A 21672-nucleotide genomic window follows, 5' to 3' on the forward strand; every position below is an offset into this window, starting at 1 on the left:
TAATTATTAGAGCAAAAGAAGTATGACAAAAAATATGCCAAAAGTATGCGCATAGAAGAGATTACAAAAAAATATATGCGACCCGATATGGACCCCCCCGAAAACCTATCAAGGGTTGTTGGGTCAGGAAGATTTATGTTTTATTTAAAAGGCTATTCTTGCTGGTCACCACGTTGATGGTGGCCGGCCTCTACCCCTCTTCTTCTCCAGCAGGTTTAGTGCCTTCTTTGCCACATACTCTCCATCTCTGCGCATGACATGTCCAAACCACCGCAGGCGACATTCTTTGTGCTTTTCTAGGATAAAATAAAAACATACGCAAAAAAAATCTTGAACATACCGTGGAACACGTCAATCTGTGTAAAAATGTTCCATAAGTTTTTTTTTAATAATATTTGTATGTCTTTCCATATCTCGGGACCATGGGGTCCCTGACCTTTGGGAGTCAGAGTGGGGCTGAAGCCAACAGCACAGAGTCCCTCCAAATCCAATACACGTGGAGGATCTCATTCTGTTTACCATAAAGATTATTGTTTAATTAGAGTTATGGTGTTAATTAGTGTAGGTTGACGAACTGTGCGTACATTCAAATATAAAATTAGACAATAGGCAACTTGACTGTACTTAAATAAAATATTTTATACCATGCACGAAATAAAGCGTCAGATAATTATAAGAAAAACAGAGACAGAAGTTATTTTAACTCCAATTTTTATTTTATAAATCAGATAGAAATATATAAAGTAAATCATTTGACCCTGACGTCGCTCAATTCAATTTAATATTAATTCCATATTATAGTCATACTTGTTATGGAGAATTTTTGACCAAAAGCTGCACTTTTAGATGGAAGCAAGCCGCTTTGCATGGTGATAGTAAACATCATAGTAAACAATTTTTTCCGAGGATATCGAAATTTCATCCCTTAGGAAGCCGAGGGCAGCGAGGTGTTTTATGAAAATGAAAAAAAAATCTATCTTTTTATCATATCGTCCGATTTTGACAAATCGTATCTCAAATGAAAGATATTGATTAGTGCAACTTAAAAAAAATAAAAAAATAAATATTGTTTAGAAAAAGTAACAAAAAAATTGAAAAATGTAAATTTACGTATCGCATTAAACAACTTCAAAGAATGAATGACAAAATGTAGAATATCGATATACGAGTTATTTTATATCAAATACAGATAAATTCATAATTGAAAACTAAAAACCGCATCAAAATCGGATCAGTAGTTTTTAAGGTACAAGTTGCCAAAGTTGGAAAAGTTTAGTTTATATGATCACTTTGCAATTCTTTTGCCAGAAAGTCAGAAATAATCTATTTTTCTTAGACTTAAAGTACACAGTGACAGTACACATCAAAATAAAAGTTTTTTTCTCGAGGATGTCATAATTTAAGCCCTTAGAAGGACGAGCGTAGTGAGGACTATTAAAAACTGTTAAAAAAAATTCTATTATTTTTGTGCTTTGTACGATTTTGACAAAAAATGTGTCTATTGAAAGGTATTGTTTAATGTAATCGAAAAAAAAATTTAAAAAAAAAATAGCTAAAAACGTGTAAGAAAAAATTAAAAAAACCTTAAATTTTCGTATCACGCTGAATAACTGCTAAGAACGACAGCTAAGATATACAATGTCGATATATGAGTTTTTAAAATCAAAGACAAATAAATTCATAAACTGAAAACCGAATCGAAATCGGATTAGTAGTTTTTAACGATACAAGTTGCCAAAGTTGGCTTAGTTTGTTTATATGGTCGCTTTTAAATTATTCAGCCAAAAAGTCAGAAATAATATATTTTTCTTACAGCAAGAGTATGCATTGATAGAAGACATCATAATAAATGATTTTCGCTGAGGATATAAAAAATTCATCCCTTAGGAATCCGAGCGTAGCTAGGTCTGCAACGAAAAACTTGGTTTTTTTTTATGTTACATAAATTAATTTCTTTCAACTGACACACGTTTTGTAAAAATCAGACCACCCAAAAAAAAACTTGTTTTTTTGTTGTTTTTCGTTGCAGACCTCGCTACGCTCGGACTCCTAAGGGATGAAATTTTTATATCCTCAGCGAAAATCATTTATTATGATGTCTTCTATCAATGCATACTCGTAGCTGTAAGAAAAATATATTATTTCTGACTTTTTGGCTAAATAATTTAAAAGCGACCATATAAACAAACTAAGCCAACTTTGGCAACTTGTCTCTTAAAAACTACTGATCCGATTTCGATTCGGTTTTCAGTTTATAATTATGAATTTATTTGTCTTTGATTTTAAAAACTCATGTATCGACATTGTATATCTTATCTGTCGTTCTTAGCAGTTATTCAGCGTGATACGAAAATTTAAGTTTTTTTTTTTAATTTTTTCTTACACGTTTTTAGCAATTTTTTTTTTAATTTTTTTTCGATTACATTAAACAATACCTTTCAATTGACACATTTTTTGTCAAAATCGGACAAAGCACAAAAATAATAGAATTTTTTTTAACAGTTTTTAATAGTCCTCACTACGCTCGTCCTTCTAAGGGCTTAAATTATGATATCCTCGAGAAAAAAACTTTTATTTTGATGTGTACTGTCACTGTGTACTTTAATGTCTAAGAAAAATAGATTATTTCTGACTTTCTGGCAAAGGAATTGCAAAGTGATCATATAAACTAAACTTTTCCAACTTTGGCAACATGTACCTTAAAAACTACTGATCCGATTTCGATGCGGTTTTTAGTTTTCAATTATGAATTTATCTGTCTTTGATATAAAAAACTCGTATATCGATATTCTACATTTTGTCATTCATTCTTTGAAGTTGTTTAATGCGATACGTAAATTTACATTTTTCAATTTTTTTGTTACTTTTTCTGAACAATATTTTTTTTAATTTTTTTTTAAGTTGCACTAATCAATATCTTTCATTTGAGATACGATTTGTCAAAATCGGACCATATGATAAAAAGATAGAATTTTTTTCATTTTCATAAAACACCTCGCTGCGCTCGGCTTCCTAAGGGATGAAATTTCGATATCCTCGAAAAAAATCGTTTACTATGATGTCTACTATCACCATGCAAAGCGGCTTGCTTCCATCTAAAAGTGCAGCTTTTTTTTCATAACTAGTATTCCAAAATCGTTTTGATAGTTCTTAAAAGAAGCTGATTTGACTAGGAGGAAAATAGTCTATTGTACAGTGAGTTGCGAAATTGCATGGAGAAGGAGATAATTGAATTATGATTGATTGATTTATAATTTTGCCCGCATTTTGACACAGTTTCTGAGTAAGCTTGTATTGTGGTCATTAAAGTGCAATATTTAATAATTAACCCCTGGAACGCCGTTGTCAAAAATTCGCTAAAGAATTAATAACTTTCAATCTGTTAATTACAGTTTTAATTGCCTGGGACAGATCTGGAACAAGGCGCTTGAGGTGTTAAACTATGTGTGTACACAAAAAAATACATCACAAAAAATACAACATTAAGTATATTTAGATTTATGGCGGATTAAGTAGATTTATGGCGGTTATCTTTTTAAAAAGAATGAAGTTTTTGCCAAAAACCTTTTTTTCACAAAGAATAAAACAAGTTTGTTTTGTAGCACGCACAATAAAAATAGGCACCTGCATCAAGGTCACATGTCTAAATTTATATGAAAGTTTATTGACCTTAGCATTATAATTCTTAAAGGTCAGCGCATTAGTTAAAATGTGCTTATTTTATTACAGACTTTCACTTCGATGAATAAAAAAAAATTTTTAGTACATTTTGGTTTGACGTGATAGCTATGACAGATTAAAAAAAAAAACTATTTGTATATTCTGTATATTCATTTTCAATTGAATTGATATTTGGTTGATTTTTGTCTCATAACTCTCATAAGCATTTTTGTGGCAATTTTAGCATTCCGCCTGACACTTTTGTAGCAAATTGAAAAGAACTTTTTCAGTACAGATGGTCATTTTTTTACGCACTAGTTCGAGAAGTGGTTCATTATATGCCAGGTCGAAACTTCGGAGTGCTATCTGTACTGAAAAACGTCGTACGATACACGTGCGAAAAGGAAATTCGTAACTCGTGTCGATTTAAAACACTCCCTTCGGTTGTGTTTTAATTTATCGCCACTCGTTTCGAACTTCCTTTTTTACGCACTTGTATCGTAATGTACTATTGCAGAAACGATATAAAACAAAGTAAGAAGAATCTCCAAGAAGCTAGTTATGAGCTTAACTAACAATAGTTATTTGTTTTACAAGGAGGCAAGGAGGTTGTTGTTTAACGCAGGTGCCATTTTTGACACCCGAGCAAGCGAAAGATTCCAAAAAGTGGAATCTTGAGCGTTGCGAGGGTATCAAGGCACGAAGGTTAAACAAGCTTTGCCACCGAGTGAAACACACATTTTTTCGCTATACCAACCCTATGAAAATATGAACTAAAAAACATCAAAATAAATAAAATACTTCAATTTATTTAACAATTATGTTTCGTCATCATCACATACCTACGTGAATTCCAACCCAGTTTTAGACATCATGTTAAAATTTATTTTGTATGAAATTACTTTGCACTCTTGTGGATAAAATGCAATTTTGCTATCAGTTTCCGAATAGCAAAGAAAGCCTTTATCAGTTGGTGTGGTGAAAAACAATTATTTTTAAATGAATTATAGTTCTAAATATAATTACAACGGTTAATATTGCTAATGAAATACAGAAATAGAAAGCATTCCAAAAATTCCAATATTATTAGTCTTTAATTACCTTTTGATTTCACGATCTCATTAAATTAAAATACCAAATGAAATAATAGTTAATGACAATATATCGTTAGCAAATGCATGATGCATTATGAAGCCGACAAAAAATGGTATGCAAAGTTGCATCATAATGACAGTACTATTATATCGGTAATAACATAACGATGTGAATTATATGAATACCGATTTAACTAGTTATAATATAACGTTACGATTTCAAACTGAATAGTTACGTTAAAATGTTGTTTAATTTTTGAGACAATAAGAGATATGACAACCGAAGGTGTAGTTACTACCAAAACTGAGAGAATTAATAATAATAATAAAATAAATACTGGGGATCAACATAGCCCCATCTAAGCAAAGCTTATACTATAGGTGCTAAGCGACGATATATATACTTAAATAAATAAATACATACTTATACAGAGTGGGGCCTGTAACAAAGGCGAAGAATTGAACTGCAAGCTATTCTCCTTTTACTGATCAACATTTGTTCAGTGACTTTTAAAAATTATGAAGTCTTCAAATTTTTCATTTTTACAAAATAAATATTTGCTTCAATGTACGCCATTATTGTTGTTATTGACGTTGTCTGTCACACTTTAGACTTAACAGAATTCGCAATACATTACCTCTTAGAAAAAACTTTCAAGGGTGATAAATATCAAAATACAAGTTATTTTTAAAAATCGCCGAACAAATGTTGATCAGTATAAGGAGAATAGCCTATAGTTCAATTCTCCGCCTTTGTTACAGTTACAGGCCTCACTCTGTATACATAGAAATATCCATGACTCAGGAACAAATATCTGTGCTCATCACACAAATATATGCCCTTACCGGGATTCGAACCCAGGACCGCGGCACAGCAGGCAGGGTCACTACTGACTGAGCCAGACTGGTCGCCGTAATTGTGTTACCTACCGTGATTTTCCGGGCGGAGTCGCGTTCGATGACATGTATGTCTTTGAGTTGCAGGCGTCTATAGGTTACGGTGACCGCTTTCCATCAGGCGGACCGTATATACTTGTGCTAACAAGACCGACGACGTAGTATAAAAAAAATGTAGGATTGGCCAAACGTGTCTACATCTATCAATTTACAAACTTTCAGAACATTCTCAATATTAAACATTAAATAAAATGTCATATACAAAGAAAAAGTGACCAAGGCCTCCAAGTGTTCCGAGCTGGAATCAAACCACGACCACTTACAGAAGACCACAGCCAAATAGCACTAGACCCTACTCATAGTGTTGTGTTCCTGCCGGCGAGTAAGGCTGCCAGAGCTCAACGAGGGTGCGGCGTGGAACTGACTTATTCCGTCTATTGTCCTTTCAGTCGTCGGCAACCCGAACCCTCCTTGGAACTTGTACACTCCTTTTTGCTGTGTATTTAACACAGCAAAAGGGAATGTACTAGTTTCTAATGGGGTGGCAACGCGCATGTGACACTCTTTGAGTTGCGTCCATAGGTTACGGTGACCGCTTTCCACCAGGCGGGCCGTACGCTTGTTTGCCACCGACGTAGTATAAAAAAACCAGCGTACTCCGTTAACCGGACGGATATAGCCTGTAAAACCACTCTGCCATCCAGAATGTAGCTGTCGAGTTAATGTGGTTGATCATGCACCGTACATGTCTTACCATCTTATCGACAGTGATAAATCTTATACTTTTAAACGAGCAATTCTTGTATATTTATTTATTTATTTATTTATATATATATTTATTTACACTGACGATCTCGGAAACCGCTCTAACGATTTCGCAGAAATTTGTTATGTGGGGGTTTTTGGGGGTGAAAAATTGGTCTAACTTATCCTTAGGTCCCGGAAAACGCGAAATTTTGAGTTTTCATGCGTTTTTCTTCGCGCGCCATCTCGTGTGCAGTAGTTGTACTGTTAAGACAGAATTCTTTCGGTTGATGTAAGTACTATTTATTGCAAACACTAGATGGCGACACAGGTCAAGGCTAAAACGAATAGAAAATACACTATTTGAGTTTTTGTGGCGAAATGCGCGCCATCTCGTGTGGAGTAGTTGTGTTGTTAAGGCTGAGAATTCTTTCGCTCGATGTAGGTACTATTCATTTTTGAACTAGATGGCGACACATGTCAAGGATACGAAACAGAACCGAGCGAAGCTCGGTTGCCCAGATATTTATTATTATTAAGCAACTCTTTTACCTTCCGGACTGTACGGTTGTGGAATTCCTTACCAGTAAAATTAAGACTAGCAAAATCTCTTCCAATTTTCAAAAATCAGCTTAAATTATACTATCTATCTCTATCTTAAGTTGCCATTTTTAGGGTTCCGTAGTCAACTAGGAACCCTTATAGTTTCGCCATGTCTGTCTGTCCGTCCGTCCGTCCATCCGTCCGTCCATCCGTCCGTCCGTCCGTCCGTCCGTCCGTCCGTCCGCGGATAATCTCAGTAACCGTTAGCACTAGAAAGCTGAAATTTGGTACCAATATGTATATAAATCACGCCGACAAAGTGCAAAAATAAAAAATGGGAAAAAATGTTTTATTAGGGTACCCCCCATACATGTAAAGTGGGGGCTGATTTTTTTTTTTTCATTCGAACCCCAACGTGTGATATATTGTTGGATAGGTATTTAAAAATGAATAAGGGTTTACTAAGATCGTTTTTTGATAATATTAATATTTTCGGAAATAATCGCTCCTAAAGGAAAAAAAGTGCGTCCCCCCCCCCTCTAACTTTTGAACCATATTATGTTCAAAAAATATGAAAAAAATCACAAAAGTAGAACTTTATAAAGACTTTCTAGGAAAATTGTATCAACATTCTGTATATTTATAACATGTAAAATGGTGCAATAAAGAATATTTACTTACTTACTTATTTACTTAAATTATCACTACCAAGTGTTTACACATTTGTGTACGAATTAACCGTTATTGAAATCTATGCCGATTAAGAGAACACAGATTTATATTTAAACTTGGACCGCAACGGTTCCTTCAGAAAAAAATGGTGAATAATGATGGGAAATTAACTTTTGATAAACAAGTTTTTATAGAATTGACGTGGGCACTGGGCAAGTTGGCGGGTAACTATTTAAATGAGTCATTTTGATTACTAAAATAACATCTAAATATGCCAAATTAATTTAATATAAAACGACAACAAACTATTTTGCCGGTTTGGGTGATAACCTAGTCTAGTCACAACGTTTATGTTTTTTCACTACATAATATAGGTAGCTTAGGTAGTGTTCTTTCTCACACTAGTGCGCAAAATATGTAGTAGATTTCTTTTCAGATAGAAACTTCAAAGGGCCATATGTACCAATGATACATACTTCATTCATACTAAAAATCATACCTAAATTTTTAACGCCACCTATTAAATACTATCATAACTACACTAATGACGATGATGCCTACAAATTTATTTTTTTCAAAACGTATATTGACGTGAATAATATCATGATTATAAAATGAAGAAATATATAATTTCTTAAGTATTACCTAAGTTCATGATTTCTTTTGCTTACCTATTAGCTTACATACCTAATTTTGTTAGTATGTTAACAATCTTTATATTCAGTAATGAACCTCCAGGTCTTTTTAGGGTTCCGTAGTCAACTAGGAACCCTTATAGTTTCGCCATGTCTGTCTGTCTGTCCGTCCGTCCGTCCGTCCGTCCGTCCGTCCGTCCGTCCATCCGTCCGTCCGTCCGTCCGTCCGTCCGTCCGTCCGTCCGTCCGTCCGCCCGTCCGTCCGTCCGTCCGTCCGTCCGTCCGTCCGTCCGCGGATAATCTCAGTAACCGTAAGCACTAGAAAGCTGAAATTTGGTACCAATATGTATATCAATCACGCCAACAAAGTGCAAAAAAAAATGGAAAAAAATGTTTTATTAGGGTACCCCCCCTACATGTAAAGTGGGGGCTGATTTTTTTTTTCATTCCAACCCCAACGTGTGATATATTGTTGGATAGGTATTTAAAAATGATAAAGGGTTTACTAAGATCGTTTTTTGATAATATTAATGTTTTCGGAAATAATCGCTCCTAAAGGAAAAATAAGTGCGTCCCCCCCCTCTAACTTTTGAACCATATGTTTAAAAAATATCAAAAAAATCACAAAAGTAGAACTTTATAAAGACTTTCTAGGAAAATTGTTTTGAACTTGATAGGTTCAGTAGTTTTTGAGAAAAATACGGAAAACTACGGAACCCTACACTGAGCGTGGCCCGACACGCTCTTGGCCGGTTTTTTTATCCAAATTACTTAGTACCTACATTGTAGTACTCCAACTCATTTGTTTATGTGACTGTTTGTGTTCTAAATAAATTAATAAAAAAAAAAAATGTCGTTTGTGTAATTTTCATCTGTGTCGGACCGTTTTGATTATGACACAAAAAAAGGTGTGACATGCAAAATGGGTGACAATTAGAGAAAAAACTAAACGGTCCGACACAGATTATTTCATTGTTACTTACTCAGATTCTCAATTTTCGTTAAGATTGATTAAGTTTTGAAGGAGGTCGAGAGCGGAACCTCGATTTTAAAGATTCCTTCGCAATATCTTTTAACTGAGTTGTTCTTAATGGACAACTTTTTTCGATAACTAAATCAAGTCAATAACACTAGTATATTAAACTGGAATTCCCAAATTGAAAGGGGGGCTCCTTTCCATTTTAGCATTTTCGCTCATGTAGCGTCTTGATTTGCTAACCTGCCGGCGTATCATGCTGCCAATTTTATCACTTATCCACGTGGATAAGACATCTGTCACTCTCACATTGACATACTTGCTAAAGCGTGACGGATGCTTTATCCACGTGCATAAGTGATAAAATTGGCAGCATGATACGCCGGCAGCTGTCTATCATTTCATCATCTAATTGTTTTTTTTTTACAGTGGACTACGTAGACAACTGGTTCCTGATGACCTCTCCATGGCCAGTGATAGCAATATGGCTGGCGTACATCGCGTTCGTACTCAAGTTGGGCCCTTCTTATATGTCGAATCGGCCCCCTTACCACCTCAAGAATACTCTACTTTTATACAACATATCTCAAGTGGTGCTGTCTGCATATATTTTTAATTATGTAAGTAAAATATATCAATTATAAAAAGTGCTCGCGTTTTGTAAACATATTAATTATGGTGTAGGCGAGAGGCTGGCAACCTGTCACTGCAATGTCACTATTGGATTTCTTTCAACCCCTTTTTGCCAAGAATGGCACTGAAACTTAGTAGTTTATGTGCTCTGCCTACCCCTTTATGGGATACAGGCGTAATTATGTATGTATGTATTTTACCGTGGTCCGCGACCACGGCCAGTGTAGCCTGGCCGAACTGTTGGGAAAGAAGGATATCAGTTCGCCAGACAATATCGACACTACTTTTGATATTTGGTATGTATGTATGTATGTATTAATTAAAGTCGCATACTATTCAGCGATTTCGAGCGCTGGTGTCCTAGCGGTAAGAGCGTGCGACTTACGATCCGGAGGTCGCGGGTTCGAACCCCGGCTCGTACCAACTAATTTTTCGAAACGTATGTGCGAAATGTCATTTGATATTTGCCAGTCGCTTTCTGGTGAAGGAAAACCTCGTGAACCGGATTAATTACAATAAGGTCTAGTTACCCTTCGGGTTGGAAGGTCAGATGGCAGTCGCTCTCGTAAAAAACTAGTGCCTACGCCAAATCTTGGGATTAGTTGTGTAAAGCGGACCCCAGGCTCCCATGAGCCGTGGCAAATCAGCAATTCCCGTCAACTTTGTACAATGCCACGTCAGCAAATTTTAATTGATCCTATTTTGTTACCAACATTTAGTAATATAATTCGACTTTCGTAAGATATATACAGGATAATTGTTATAATTAAGAAAATATAGATACTAGAGAACCTTAATGACGAAATAAAACTTAATAAAATCTCAATTAATCAACAAAATCTTGGTAACAAAATAGGAATTAATAAAAACAAATTTAACTTTTCTCTTAATTTTTGTACAAAGTTGACGGGAATTGCTGAAATGCCGGGATAACGCAAGGAGGATGATGACATATACTCTGTCAAACAAGTCTGTCAGTAAATAAGAACAAAGGAAACTATATGCATCCTTTTCTTTAGGGTGCTAGAGAAAAGGATACCTATAGTTTTCTGAATTGTTTGACAGAGTTTACATTGGGCTATTTCATCGCAGTGTACAGAGACATTGACACTGAAAAATTCTGTACCTATTTTTGGGTTTATAAGTAAATAACATTGTTACTAATAATCCATCAATATTACCTTGTTAAACAGGCAATGAACAGCAAAGTCTTACTACTAGTTTGACCCTTTTTTAAACTCTGTCTTATACACAGATGTCATATATACCATAGATCAAGCAAACGTATCTACTTAGCGTGTCAAATGAACTCAGTGAAATCCACTGAGTTGTCCGTCTTTACTCGCAGCTTGCAGCTTTCGGGCGTCAATTTTTGTAAGTTGAAGTCAACCAAAACATAAATAATTTTTAAGAAAAAAAAACCGTCGCCTTTCGGGTTCTGGTGAAAGCTACTTGCGAATGTTGGTTTATGTAGAAATGTGTATTTTTTAAAACTGCTTTTAATGCTTTAATTATTAGATGGCAACACAAATGAATATACGTATAACGTTAAGGTTTGAGGAGTTTCCTCAATTCCTCATGAATCCGATTATATTATAAGAAATCGAAGCTTGACAAACTTTGACTTCAAAACATATGCTTAACAAACATAACTAAATAAATGTCACTGTTCTGAACTTAAATGCATGCTTTTCTTACAAAAATACCAAAGTCACTATGAGTGTGCCGTTCAGGTTTGAGGAGTTTGGTTCTGGCCATCATCAGCAGTTCCACTGCACCAAATGTCACTGTTCTGGACGAAAGTGCATACCTACTGTTCTTATAAAAATACCAAAGTCACTATAAGCGTGCCGTTCAGATTTGAGGAGTTCGGTTCTGACCATCATCAGAAATTCCACTGCACCAAATGTCACTGTTCTGGACGAAAGTGCATGCTGTTCTTATAAAAATGGCAAAGTCACTATAAGCGTGCCGTTCAGATTTGAGGAGTTTGGTTCTGGCCATCATCAGCAGTTCCACTGCACCAAATGTCACTGTTCTGGACGAAAGTGCATGCTGTTCTTATAAAAATACCAAAGTCACTATAAGCGTGCCGTTCAGATTTGAGGAGTTCGGTTCTGACCATCATCAGAAATTCCACTGCACCAAATGTCACTGTTCTGGATGAAAGTGCATGCTGTTCGTATAAAAATACCAAAGTCACTATAAGCGTGCCGTTCAGATTTGAAGAGTTCCGTTCTGGCCATCATCAGCAGTTCCACTGCACCAAATGTCACTGTTCCGTACCTAAATGCATGCTGTTCCTTTAAAAACACAAAAATCACCATATGTATGCCTTTCAGATTTGAGGAGTTCCCTCGATTTCTCCAGGATCCCATCATCAGAACTGGGTTCTGAGAAAAATGGGACCAATCTGTATGCATATACATTCAATCAAAAAAAAATTTTTCAAAATCGGTCCAGGAACGACGGAGATATCGAGGAACAAACATAAAAAATAAAAAATAAAAATAAAAAAAACATACAGACGACTTGATAACCGTCCTTCTTGAGATATGAGGCGACGGTTAAAAATGCCTCGTTACGTGATATTCAATTTCAACAACACAAAAATTATGAACAATCAAGAGCCTGAGACATATTTAAAATTACAGGCAAGAATCAACTTCAGTACAAAATTTGACACGCTCGGCCACTATACAAATATATGAATTTGTTTCTTCTATCTAAATTAAGTTCTGTGGTCTTATATGATTAAGCACTGTCCAATTAACCGAAATAAAATATTACCATATTTTATTATGACTTAAAAACAGCAAAAAATATTTTTAAATTATACTTTTACGTAATCAGGCGAAAACAACACAGTCATGTTAATCTATAGATTATCTATGCATCAGGTCATTTTATTCGAAAACAACATTTTCTGACGTTTTAAGTATGAAGGCATAAAGTTCAATAAGTCAGTGTTTGTTTTGACATAAAGTAAGGTTCGAATTCGATGACGTCACATACATCGCTGACAGCGTTTTCCGTGGCCAAAATAAATAAAAAAATTACACACATTTTCAATCGAAAATACGTAGTCATCGTATACTTTCAATACCCAAAATCTAATTTAATTGTTTTTTTTTAATGTGAAATACAACAGAAGACATCATATTGTGCCAAATTCGATATGAGTCTAGTAGCCTATTGTGAAATTAACCAAAAAGTGTAAAGTAATAATAAAACATTGGTTTTACCAGTGCAATCAGTCAACGCAGGGCAGCTTGTGGCGAGCTGTTGGGGAACAGCGACCCCACGTACCCGAGTGCTCTGGGGAGTTCTGTTACCCGTAAGGCGGGTGGGTGGGACAGTACTCTCTACCTCTGGCTTGCCTTGGCTGGCCGTCCAGAGTGGAGTCGTTAGGGCTATATGCCCCAGGGGTGGAAGTGAAAATTTGCATAAGACGCGAGTTGGTGCAGTGGCTTAACAGCCACTGGGCAGAAAGCGGTGTACACCTCTCGACACCCTTGAGTTCTCACACCGGTGTTGCCCTTGAGCCATCTTGGATGTCGCTTTTTGTGGGGGCCCATCTTGTGGGGACGAGTCACCGTCTGCCGGAAATAAAATTGGATACCGTTTTATTAGGCAGGCGTCCGGTTTTTTATCCATAGCCCAGTAATTAGTCCATCACTTTCATCAAAATAGACCAGTTCATTTTAGATTCCATTAACTCTCAAATAGTCCTTACACCCTGGCGGGTGTTGCCTCTGCGTGTGTCCCATGATACGGGCAAGGGCAACATCCGCTCGGTGTACCCCTTACATTTCATTAAAGTGTCGAAAGGGACTCTACGTGTTGGCTTCGGCCCCGCGCACGCCTCCCAAAGGTCCGGAACACCATTGTTCCGTGATGGGAAAGACATACAAACATTTTAATTTTAAAAGATTAGTTTAATATCTGTGTGACATCTTTTGAAAAATTGTTCGTACCAAGCCGTAAGTAAACCGACATTCATCATCGACTTTCGAATAAAGATATTTTAAAATTTCTTGAATAAATAATACCGCTTGTTATTGCTTTTTTGACACACTTTTTCAAAATTGGCTCCAATTTTGACAACATCGGCGGTGAAAATGTAATTTTAAACGTCAAAGTTATGACGTTTACTCAACCTCAACTCAACGACACACGCGATGATCACATTAATTTATTGACAATAAGCTTTAGTGCGTTTTCACATTATCCGATCCGATATCGGATGTCGGACCGATATCCTATACATTACAGGCGCCATCTTGGATTTTTTCTATCGAAATCGTTCCAACATCCGATATCGGATCGGATAATGTGAAAACGGTCTTAGGGTCAATGTCAATGACAATTGATGAGTAAGATGGGCATTTTCACAATTCGGGACCCCCCAATTAGCGTAAGTTGTTAACAAAAATTAACTCACTGTCAGTTTTGTGACGATAATTAAGTATGAAAATATTGTTTTTGTGTTAATTACATAAACTTTAAGCGTTAATCTACATTCATAATGCGAAAAAAATATTTTTTTTTACAGATTTTATGTTAAATTGTCGTCACATAACTGGCAGCGAGTTAATTTTTGTTAACAATTTTTGCTAATTGGGGAGAGACTGCGTTTCGTTTGGCGTCTAGCGTCAACATTGTCATTTCAGCTACCAGGCCCCGTAGCCGAATGGCATTTCTCCGACGCCAAACGAAAGCGATACGCCGCTGGCTCTGTCGCGCCAATATGCAAGCGCGATAGAGATAGATATCTACTAGCGCTTCGTTTCGTGAGCGTTTCGTGAGCGTTTGTGCCATTCGGCTAGCCACCCAGGCCCCGTAGCCGAATGGCATTTCTCCGACGCCAAATTAAAACGAAACGTAGTCTGGCTCTGTCGCACCAATACGCAAGAGCGATAGGGATAGATATCTACAAGCGTTTCGTTTCGTGAGCGTTTCGTGAGCGTTTGTGTCATTCGGCTACGCACCCTGAGGCACAGACACGGAAGCTTGGAATGCATGTCCCGACACGTGTTTGGCCAGTTTTTCTAACCTTTTTTCCGGTGTGGTTAAAATACAAGGTTTTATTTGTCATAAGTAGGAAATATCAATAACAAATACGTAGACCGGTTTGGATGTGGTACGAATTTAAAGTCAACAAGGTTAATGGGTTAAGAGAACATTACTAATAATTAATTTTTATTAAGCAGAAACGTCTGTTAACGATTCTAAACATTTTTATATTAAAGGCAAAAATGGTGCGGGTTCAATAAACCGCCGGAAGCGTAAATTTTTCCATTTTTTCCTTTAATATAAAAATGTTTAGAATCGTTAGCAACGTTTCTGCTTAATGAAAAATTAATTTAGTACGGTTAGCACATTGTTACTGGTGAATTCTCAATATAACTTGAGACTCCAGTGCTGTTACAAGATGTAATAGTCTGTCGGTAGATGGCGCTAGACGTCATCCCAAGACGTGTGTACAAAAAGGAAAGGCATGGAAAGATTTGCGAGGTCCGGCGTGGCTTCCGTAGCTCAATTGGTAAGAGCATTGCACGGATTGCAAAAATGGTGCGGGTTCAAGTCCCGCCGGAAGCGTAAATTTTTCCATTTTTTCCTTTAATATAAAAATGATTACTAATAATATATCTAATTCTGATAGGTTTTATGTGTAAATAAATTATCGCTTTTGTCGAAAAGTGATACAATAAATGGCCAATAACCTAACCACAAAATTAAAATTTTGAAAAAACCCCCGACCGCGAAATACTAGACCTATTTTCATGAAACTTGACTAAGATGACTCCCGACTAACTCAGCTTTCAGATAAAAAAAAACTAAATCCAAATCGGTTCATCCGTTCGGGACCTACGATGCCACAGACAGACACAGACACAGACAGGCAGACAAACAGACAGACAGACAGACATACAGACAGACAGACAGACACGTCAAACTTATAACACCCCGTCGTTTTTGCGTCGGGGGTTAAAAAGAATGCACATCGGTTTTTGGAAAGAGACAATAAGCTAAAAAGAGACAACGCTCTACGAAGACGAAAAACCGATGTGAATTCTTTATAATGGTCGTTTACTGTACTGTACCTGAATGTAAAAACATAATCGGGAGATGAGAGATATTATCCGCCATTTCGGTCACAAACGTCATTTTGGTCACTTAAAAAATATAATTAACAAATAATACGATATAAAAATAAAAGTGCCACCTTTCCGTGATCCTTATAAAGAATTCTATCAGAAAAAAAAAATTCAAAATCGGTCCAGTAACGACGGAGATATCGAGGAACAAACATTAAAAAAAAAAAAAAAAAAAAAAAATACAGATGAATTGAGAACCCCTTACCCTTGAGATTTGGAAGGCGGTTAAAAATATATAATTTGCCTATCTTCATAAAACTTTACCTACCCAATTGTAGTAAGATGTACAGTCTGACCAAAAAGAATAGAAATTAAAAAGTGAATACATCGTAGTGTCGTCCCGTTTTCTCACACATATTTATTTGAAAGGGATGACACTACAATGTTAATTTCTACTCTTTTTGGTCAGACTGTACAGTCAACCAATTGGAACCCTAGGCCACTGCAGAACTATGTAATAGTGACGTTATAAATCAAATTGTAAGAAATCTCTTACTGCTTGTCATTTTGACATGGTTGTAGAGTGGCCTAGGGTTCCAATTGGTTGACTGTACATTGTGCAACGTGGGGCAGATAAAACATACATTCATCCATATAATCACGCCTTGAGGCTAAGTGCGGAAACCGGAACCCATAACCATAACCATAACCATAACCATAACCATAATCACGCCTGTATCCCGTAAAGGGGTAGGCAGAGCACATGAATTACTAAGTTTCAGTGCCACTCTTGGCGAAAAGGGGTTGAAAGAAATCCAAATTGTGATATTGCAGTGACAGGTTGCCAGCCTCTCGCCTACGCCACAATTTAACCCATATCTTACAGTCGACTTCTACGATACATGCGGGAAGAAAGGGGGTGGTGATATTTTTTGCCCGTCACCACACAGGGGACTACTATTTACTACTAATACTTGTTTAATAACTAATATAATGCTTCATATTTTTAAATTAAGAGAAAAATTGAAAAATTCACACGTCCGGCAGGACTCGAACCTGCGACCTTTGGCCTTGCCGGGGCCATCCCCTCCCCCTTAATTTTAAAATATGTAATGTCGCTCGCAGACGTTTCTGCATGATAAAAAACAAATTTAATATAATACTTGTTTATTTATTATTTACAGGGTGTAGACATATTAACGAACTGGGGATTGGTGAGCACTCAGTGCGCCACGGAAGGAAAGGATTCACAACATTATGTAAGTAGAAATACCTGCTATGTAAGGTACAGCGGGGCAAATCTTGACTGGGGGGCCAAATGTAACAGGTCCATTTTTTCCATGTTTTATAATGTTTGCATTATTTCATAGAGTGTTCACCGGTTATATATGGTAGGCGTGTTCAGTGGATACATGTAGAACTCAACATTAAAGTGTAATAATTGAAAAAATGGAACAGTTACAATTTGCCGACAGTCGAGATTTTCCCCGCTGTATCTTACTATTTTAATAAAGGTTGTGGCATAGTGTGTACACATACATTACAGTAACATTAAGGGCTAAGATACTACAGGTGTAGTGTGAAAAGGTTTTCCTTCGTATTTTTCCGGAAACATTCGCATTTGTCATGTTAGCTCAGTCAGTGTTAGTACGTTTTGTACTGACACTGACTGGAATAGCATGAGACGGTCGTACGTTTCCGTGAAAATACGAAGAAAAAGCTTTTCGCAGTATATCTGTACTTAGTTTCTTAGAGCCACTTGCGCCATCTGCTTAACTCAAGTTTAGTGGGCTGTCAACTGTCAAATTCCATATAAAATTGTGGGTTATCCTCGGGTTACCCCTCCATTTTCGGTGGTGCAAGTGACCCTTAGAAAAAAACTAATAGGCTACTTGCCTCCTAGTCAAATCAGCTTCTTTTTAAGAACTGTCAAAACTAATTTGAACGACTTGCTAATATGGAATTTATATGAAATTGAATTGAGTGACGTCACGGTCAACTCAGTTACTTTATATATTTCTACCTGAGTTATTAAATAGAAATTGGTTTTAAAAATAACTTCTGTCCATGTTTTTCTTATAATTATCTGATGCTTTATTTCGTGCATGGTACAAAATATTTTATTTTAACTACAGTCAAGTTCCCTATTGTATTTAATTGATCTAAAGGACCTTTTCTTAAAGCTAACGGAAATCAATTAAAACAGGTCGTATTTAGTCAATGACTTTTACGATATGTGTGTTCTCACCCTGATTCATAGTGTTTATCATCTATTTGTTAAAGCCAAACGTATGTATAAAGCAATTATATTTTTACAATGTATTTATAATACATACACAAATAAAACATGCAATTAGGAGCAATAAAAAGGTCTCATTCGTTTAACACAGACGAGACACTCGAGAACAAACATTTACTTTATGTTAACATCTTTTCAACGAAATGCGTGGGTTTTATTTAAATTCAAGAGAAACTAAAGGAGCCCACATAATATCAGTTCACCAGACAATATTGATCTATATTTGGTACTTCAACATTTTGCCTAAGTGCGATTTCACACTATACGATCCGATATCGGGTGTCGGAAGGATTCCAAAGGCAAAAATCAAAGATGGCGGCTTAAATGTAAGGGATATCGGTCCTACATCCGATATCGGATCGGATAATGTGTCTCAGTCCGGTATCATAAAACCTGTTTTATTATGTATGAAATTAAAAAAAAAATTTCGAATCGAATGTAACCAATGTAACCAAACTTAATAACGACGTCTCTAATTTAACGGAAGATAAAAAAACACGGTGTATATACTATATACACCGATTATCGTCTACCATTCACAGCGAACTGGGCTGGGCTGAACTAGCGAGCTGTTATCTAGTATAGGGGCATTTGCAGAATTTGAGACCTCCCAATTAGCGTAAGTTGCTAATAAAAATTAAGTCACTGTCAGTTTTGTGACGATAAAAGCATGACATTTCTATAAAAATATTGTTCTTGTGTTAATTAAATAAACTTAAACGATAATCTACATTCAGAATGTGAAAAAAAAAAATTAAACAGATTTTATTGTTAATTGAGCATTTCTTTTTTTTTGCCACTTTTATGAAGTGTGATATTTTTGAAAAAAAAAATGCTATTTCTACTCAGAATTACTAGCCTTTTTAATCCTATTAGTTAAAAAAATTGTCCCATACAATTTTTTCTTATTTTGTTACCATTTTCCGTACATGTTCAACATGTACCCCATACAACATGACAAAAGAGGAAAGTAAAAATATTTATGGAAATTCTGGGACACTTTTTGTCCCCCAGTGAGATTGAAAGTACTCGTGATTCTGAGTACAATTGACCTAAAATTCCCTAAAACAATAAAAAAAAAATTATTGGCAAAAAAAAAGAAATGCTCAATTGTCGTCACAGAACTGACAGCGAGTTAATTTATGTTAACAACTTACGCTAATTGGGGGGTCCCAAATTCTGAAAATGGTACCTATCCAAACGTTTTCCCCCGTAAGTTAACACAAGTATATTTTTCCGTAGACGAACCCTTTAATTAAATAAAATAAATAAATAAATAAATATTGGGGACACCTTAACACAGATCAACCTAGCCCCAAACTAAGCAAAGCTTGTACTATGGGTGCTAAGCGACGACATACATACATACTTAAATAAATAAATACATACTTATATACATAGAAAACATCCATAAGTCGGGAACAAATATCTGTGCTCATTACACATAAATGCCCTTTCTGGGATTCGAACCCAGGACCGCGGCTTAGCACGCAGGGTCACTACCGACTGAGCCAGACCGGTCGTCAGTTACATTTTAGAATGTTAAACTATCCTTAAATATTTCCAGATACTTCGCGGCGCCTACATATACTTCCTAGCCAAAGTGACAGAGCTCCTCGACACAGTTTTCTTCGTTCTCCGCAAGAAGATGAACCAAGTGACCTTCCTCCACGTATACCACCACTCTCTGATGATGCTCAGCACCTGGTGTGCCATCAAGTATAACCCTACTGATGCTGTGGTGTTCTAGGCACTATCAACTCGCTGGTGCATGTGGTCATGTATGGGTATTATGGGTTGTCTGCGTACCCTAGTTTGGCGAAGTATTTGTGGTGGAAGAAGTATATTACTTCGTTTCAATTGGTGAGTACTTAACTTAGTAATTAAGTAAGTTTATTTGCGAAGAATAAGGTACATTAGTATATTAGTTGGTAGGTGACGTCATTTGGTTGCGTATTCTGCTATTTGTACTATACTGGTCGCACTAGCATGCAAAAATCTTAAATTAACTACTATTCTATCTGTATATCTTCAAAGAGGAAATCTCTGACACTGTAATAGCTCTTTTCAGTCAGAAACTGCATCATCTTATTTCTAAATCTATGTACAGGTAGCTTTCTTAAAGATTTTGGTAACTTATTAAAACTTTCATGCACATGACAAAACAGTGATTGGAATATAATGCTGTTCTGGGAACATAATTATGTACTAGTCTTCCAGGATCGCGTTGGTTTCTAGTATAGTTTTCTTATTTGTTGTTTGTTGTGTAGCGCGCCATCGCGCCCTTTGTCACACCATGTTATATTTAACATGTACAATAGCCAATGTGAGTCCATGAAAGAATTTAGTAACTATAACAATTTCAATAAGATTAATTACAGTTTCAAAACCTCGCACTAACGATGAAATCGATCTGATGATACATATAGCATCATGTTTTTTTTATAAGGTTATTATAAGTAGAACCAAAAAGTGCATTAATTTTCTCTGGCGTCCTTGCTATCGAGTAAATAATTAAAGATGCCTGATGAAATAGATGTACTGATAAGCATTTAAAGTAGGTGCCGGCTTAGACAGCAAAAAGTGGTACGCCTTGGTCCGGGTTCCCACTGGCCAGTGTAAAATATTCCTTAAAAAAGTATATTTTTAACTTTTTTCCCATTCTTGGTCCCATGTTATGGGATCTTAGAAATATTTAGAGTTCCATTGATTCAAATGTACAATGTGTGTTTATATTGTGTGTATTATTTATCGATTTTTTTAATACTTACCTACTGGTGATTTTGTTAGGGTAAAGTTTTATTTGCATTTTTAAAGTTTGCCTTTTCTTGTTTCAGATCCAATTTGGGCTCATCACCATACAAGTCACCTTAAGCGCCTTAGTCTCAAACTGCAAGACATCATACGTTCTATTATTTACAATTTTCTTCAACTTAGGGCTCATGATATATCTCTTCAGAGATTTCTACATCAAGGCATACACTGTAAAGAAAACTATAAAATCTAATGAGAAAAAAAAAGTTACTGATAATAAGAAAGATTCTAAAGGATATATTACCTCTATAGTTAATAATGATGTGGCTAACCAAACACTTAAAGTTAAAGGCATGTGATGATAATATAGAAATTAAATTAGTTTAATATTATTTATTGATAAGAATTACTTAATAAATTGTGATACTAAACCGTTTGCTAGTTTTTTTTTTTATTTTATGAATTATTATGGGACTTCTTATACAGATTAACAAACTTTTACCTTAAGCTCAAGAAGGCTTGTGTTGTGAGTACTCAGACAATGATAAATATAAATATACAAATAATTATATGTTACATACTTAGAAAACAAAATATCTGAGCTCATTACACACATAAATGCCCTTACTGGGATACGAACCCAGGACCGTGGCTTAGCAGGCAG

General features: G+C 35.8%; 1 protein-coding gene across 1 annotated transcript in view; it reads left to right on the forward strand.

Annotated features, from left to right (window-relative positions):
- Positions 1–21444, forward strand: part of LOC125226620 (elongation of very long chain fatty acids protein 7-like) — a 48956-nt gene extending 27512 nt beyond the window's left edge. Inside the window, exon 5 of the mRNA XM_048130653.1 lies at positions 21092–21444. Within this exon, the coding sequence (XP_047986610.1) occupies positions 21092–21367 (276 nt within the window). The 3' untranslated portion in view covers positions 21368–21444. The remainder of the gene's footprint in view (positions 1–21091) is intronic.
- The last annotated feature ends 228 nt before the right edge of the window (positions 21445–21672 follow it).

The sequence above is a fragment of the Leguminivora glycinivorella genome, chromosome 5 (genome assembly GCF_023078275.1).
Source record: "Leguminivora glycinivorella isolate SPB_JAAS2020 chromosome 5, LegGlyc_1.1, whole genome shotgun sequence".
Lineage (NCBI taxonomy): Eukaryota > Metazoa > Arthropoda > Insecta > Lepidoptera > Tortricidae > Leguminivora > Leguminivora glycinivorella.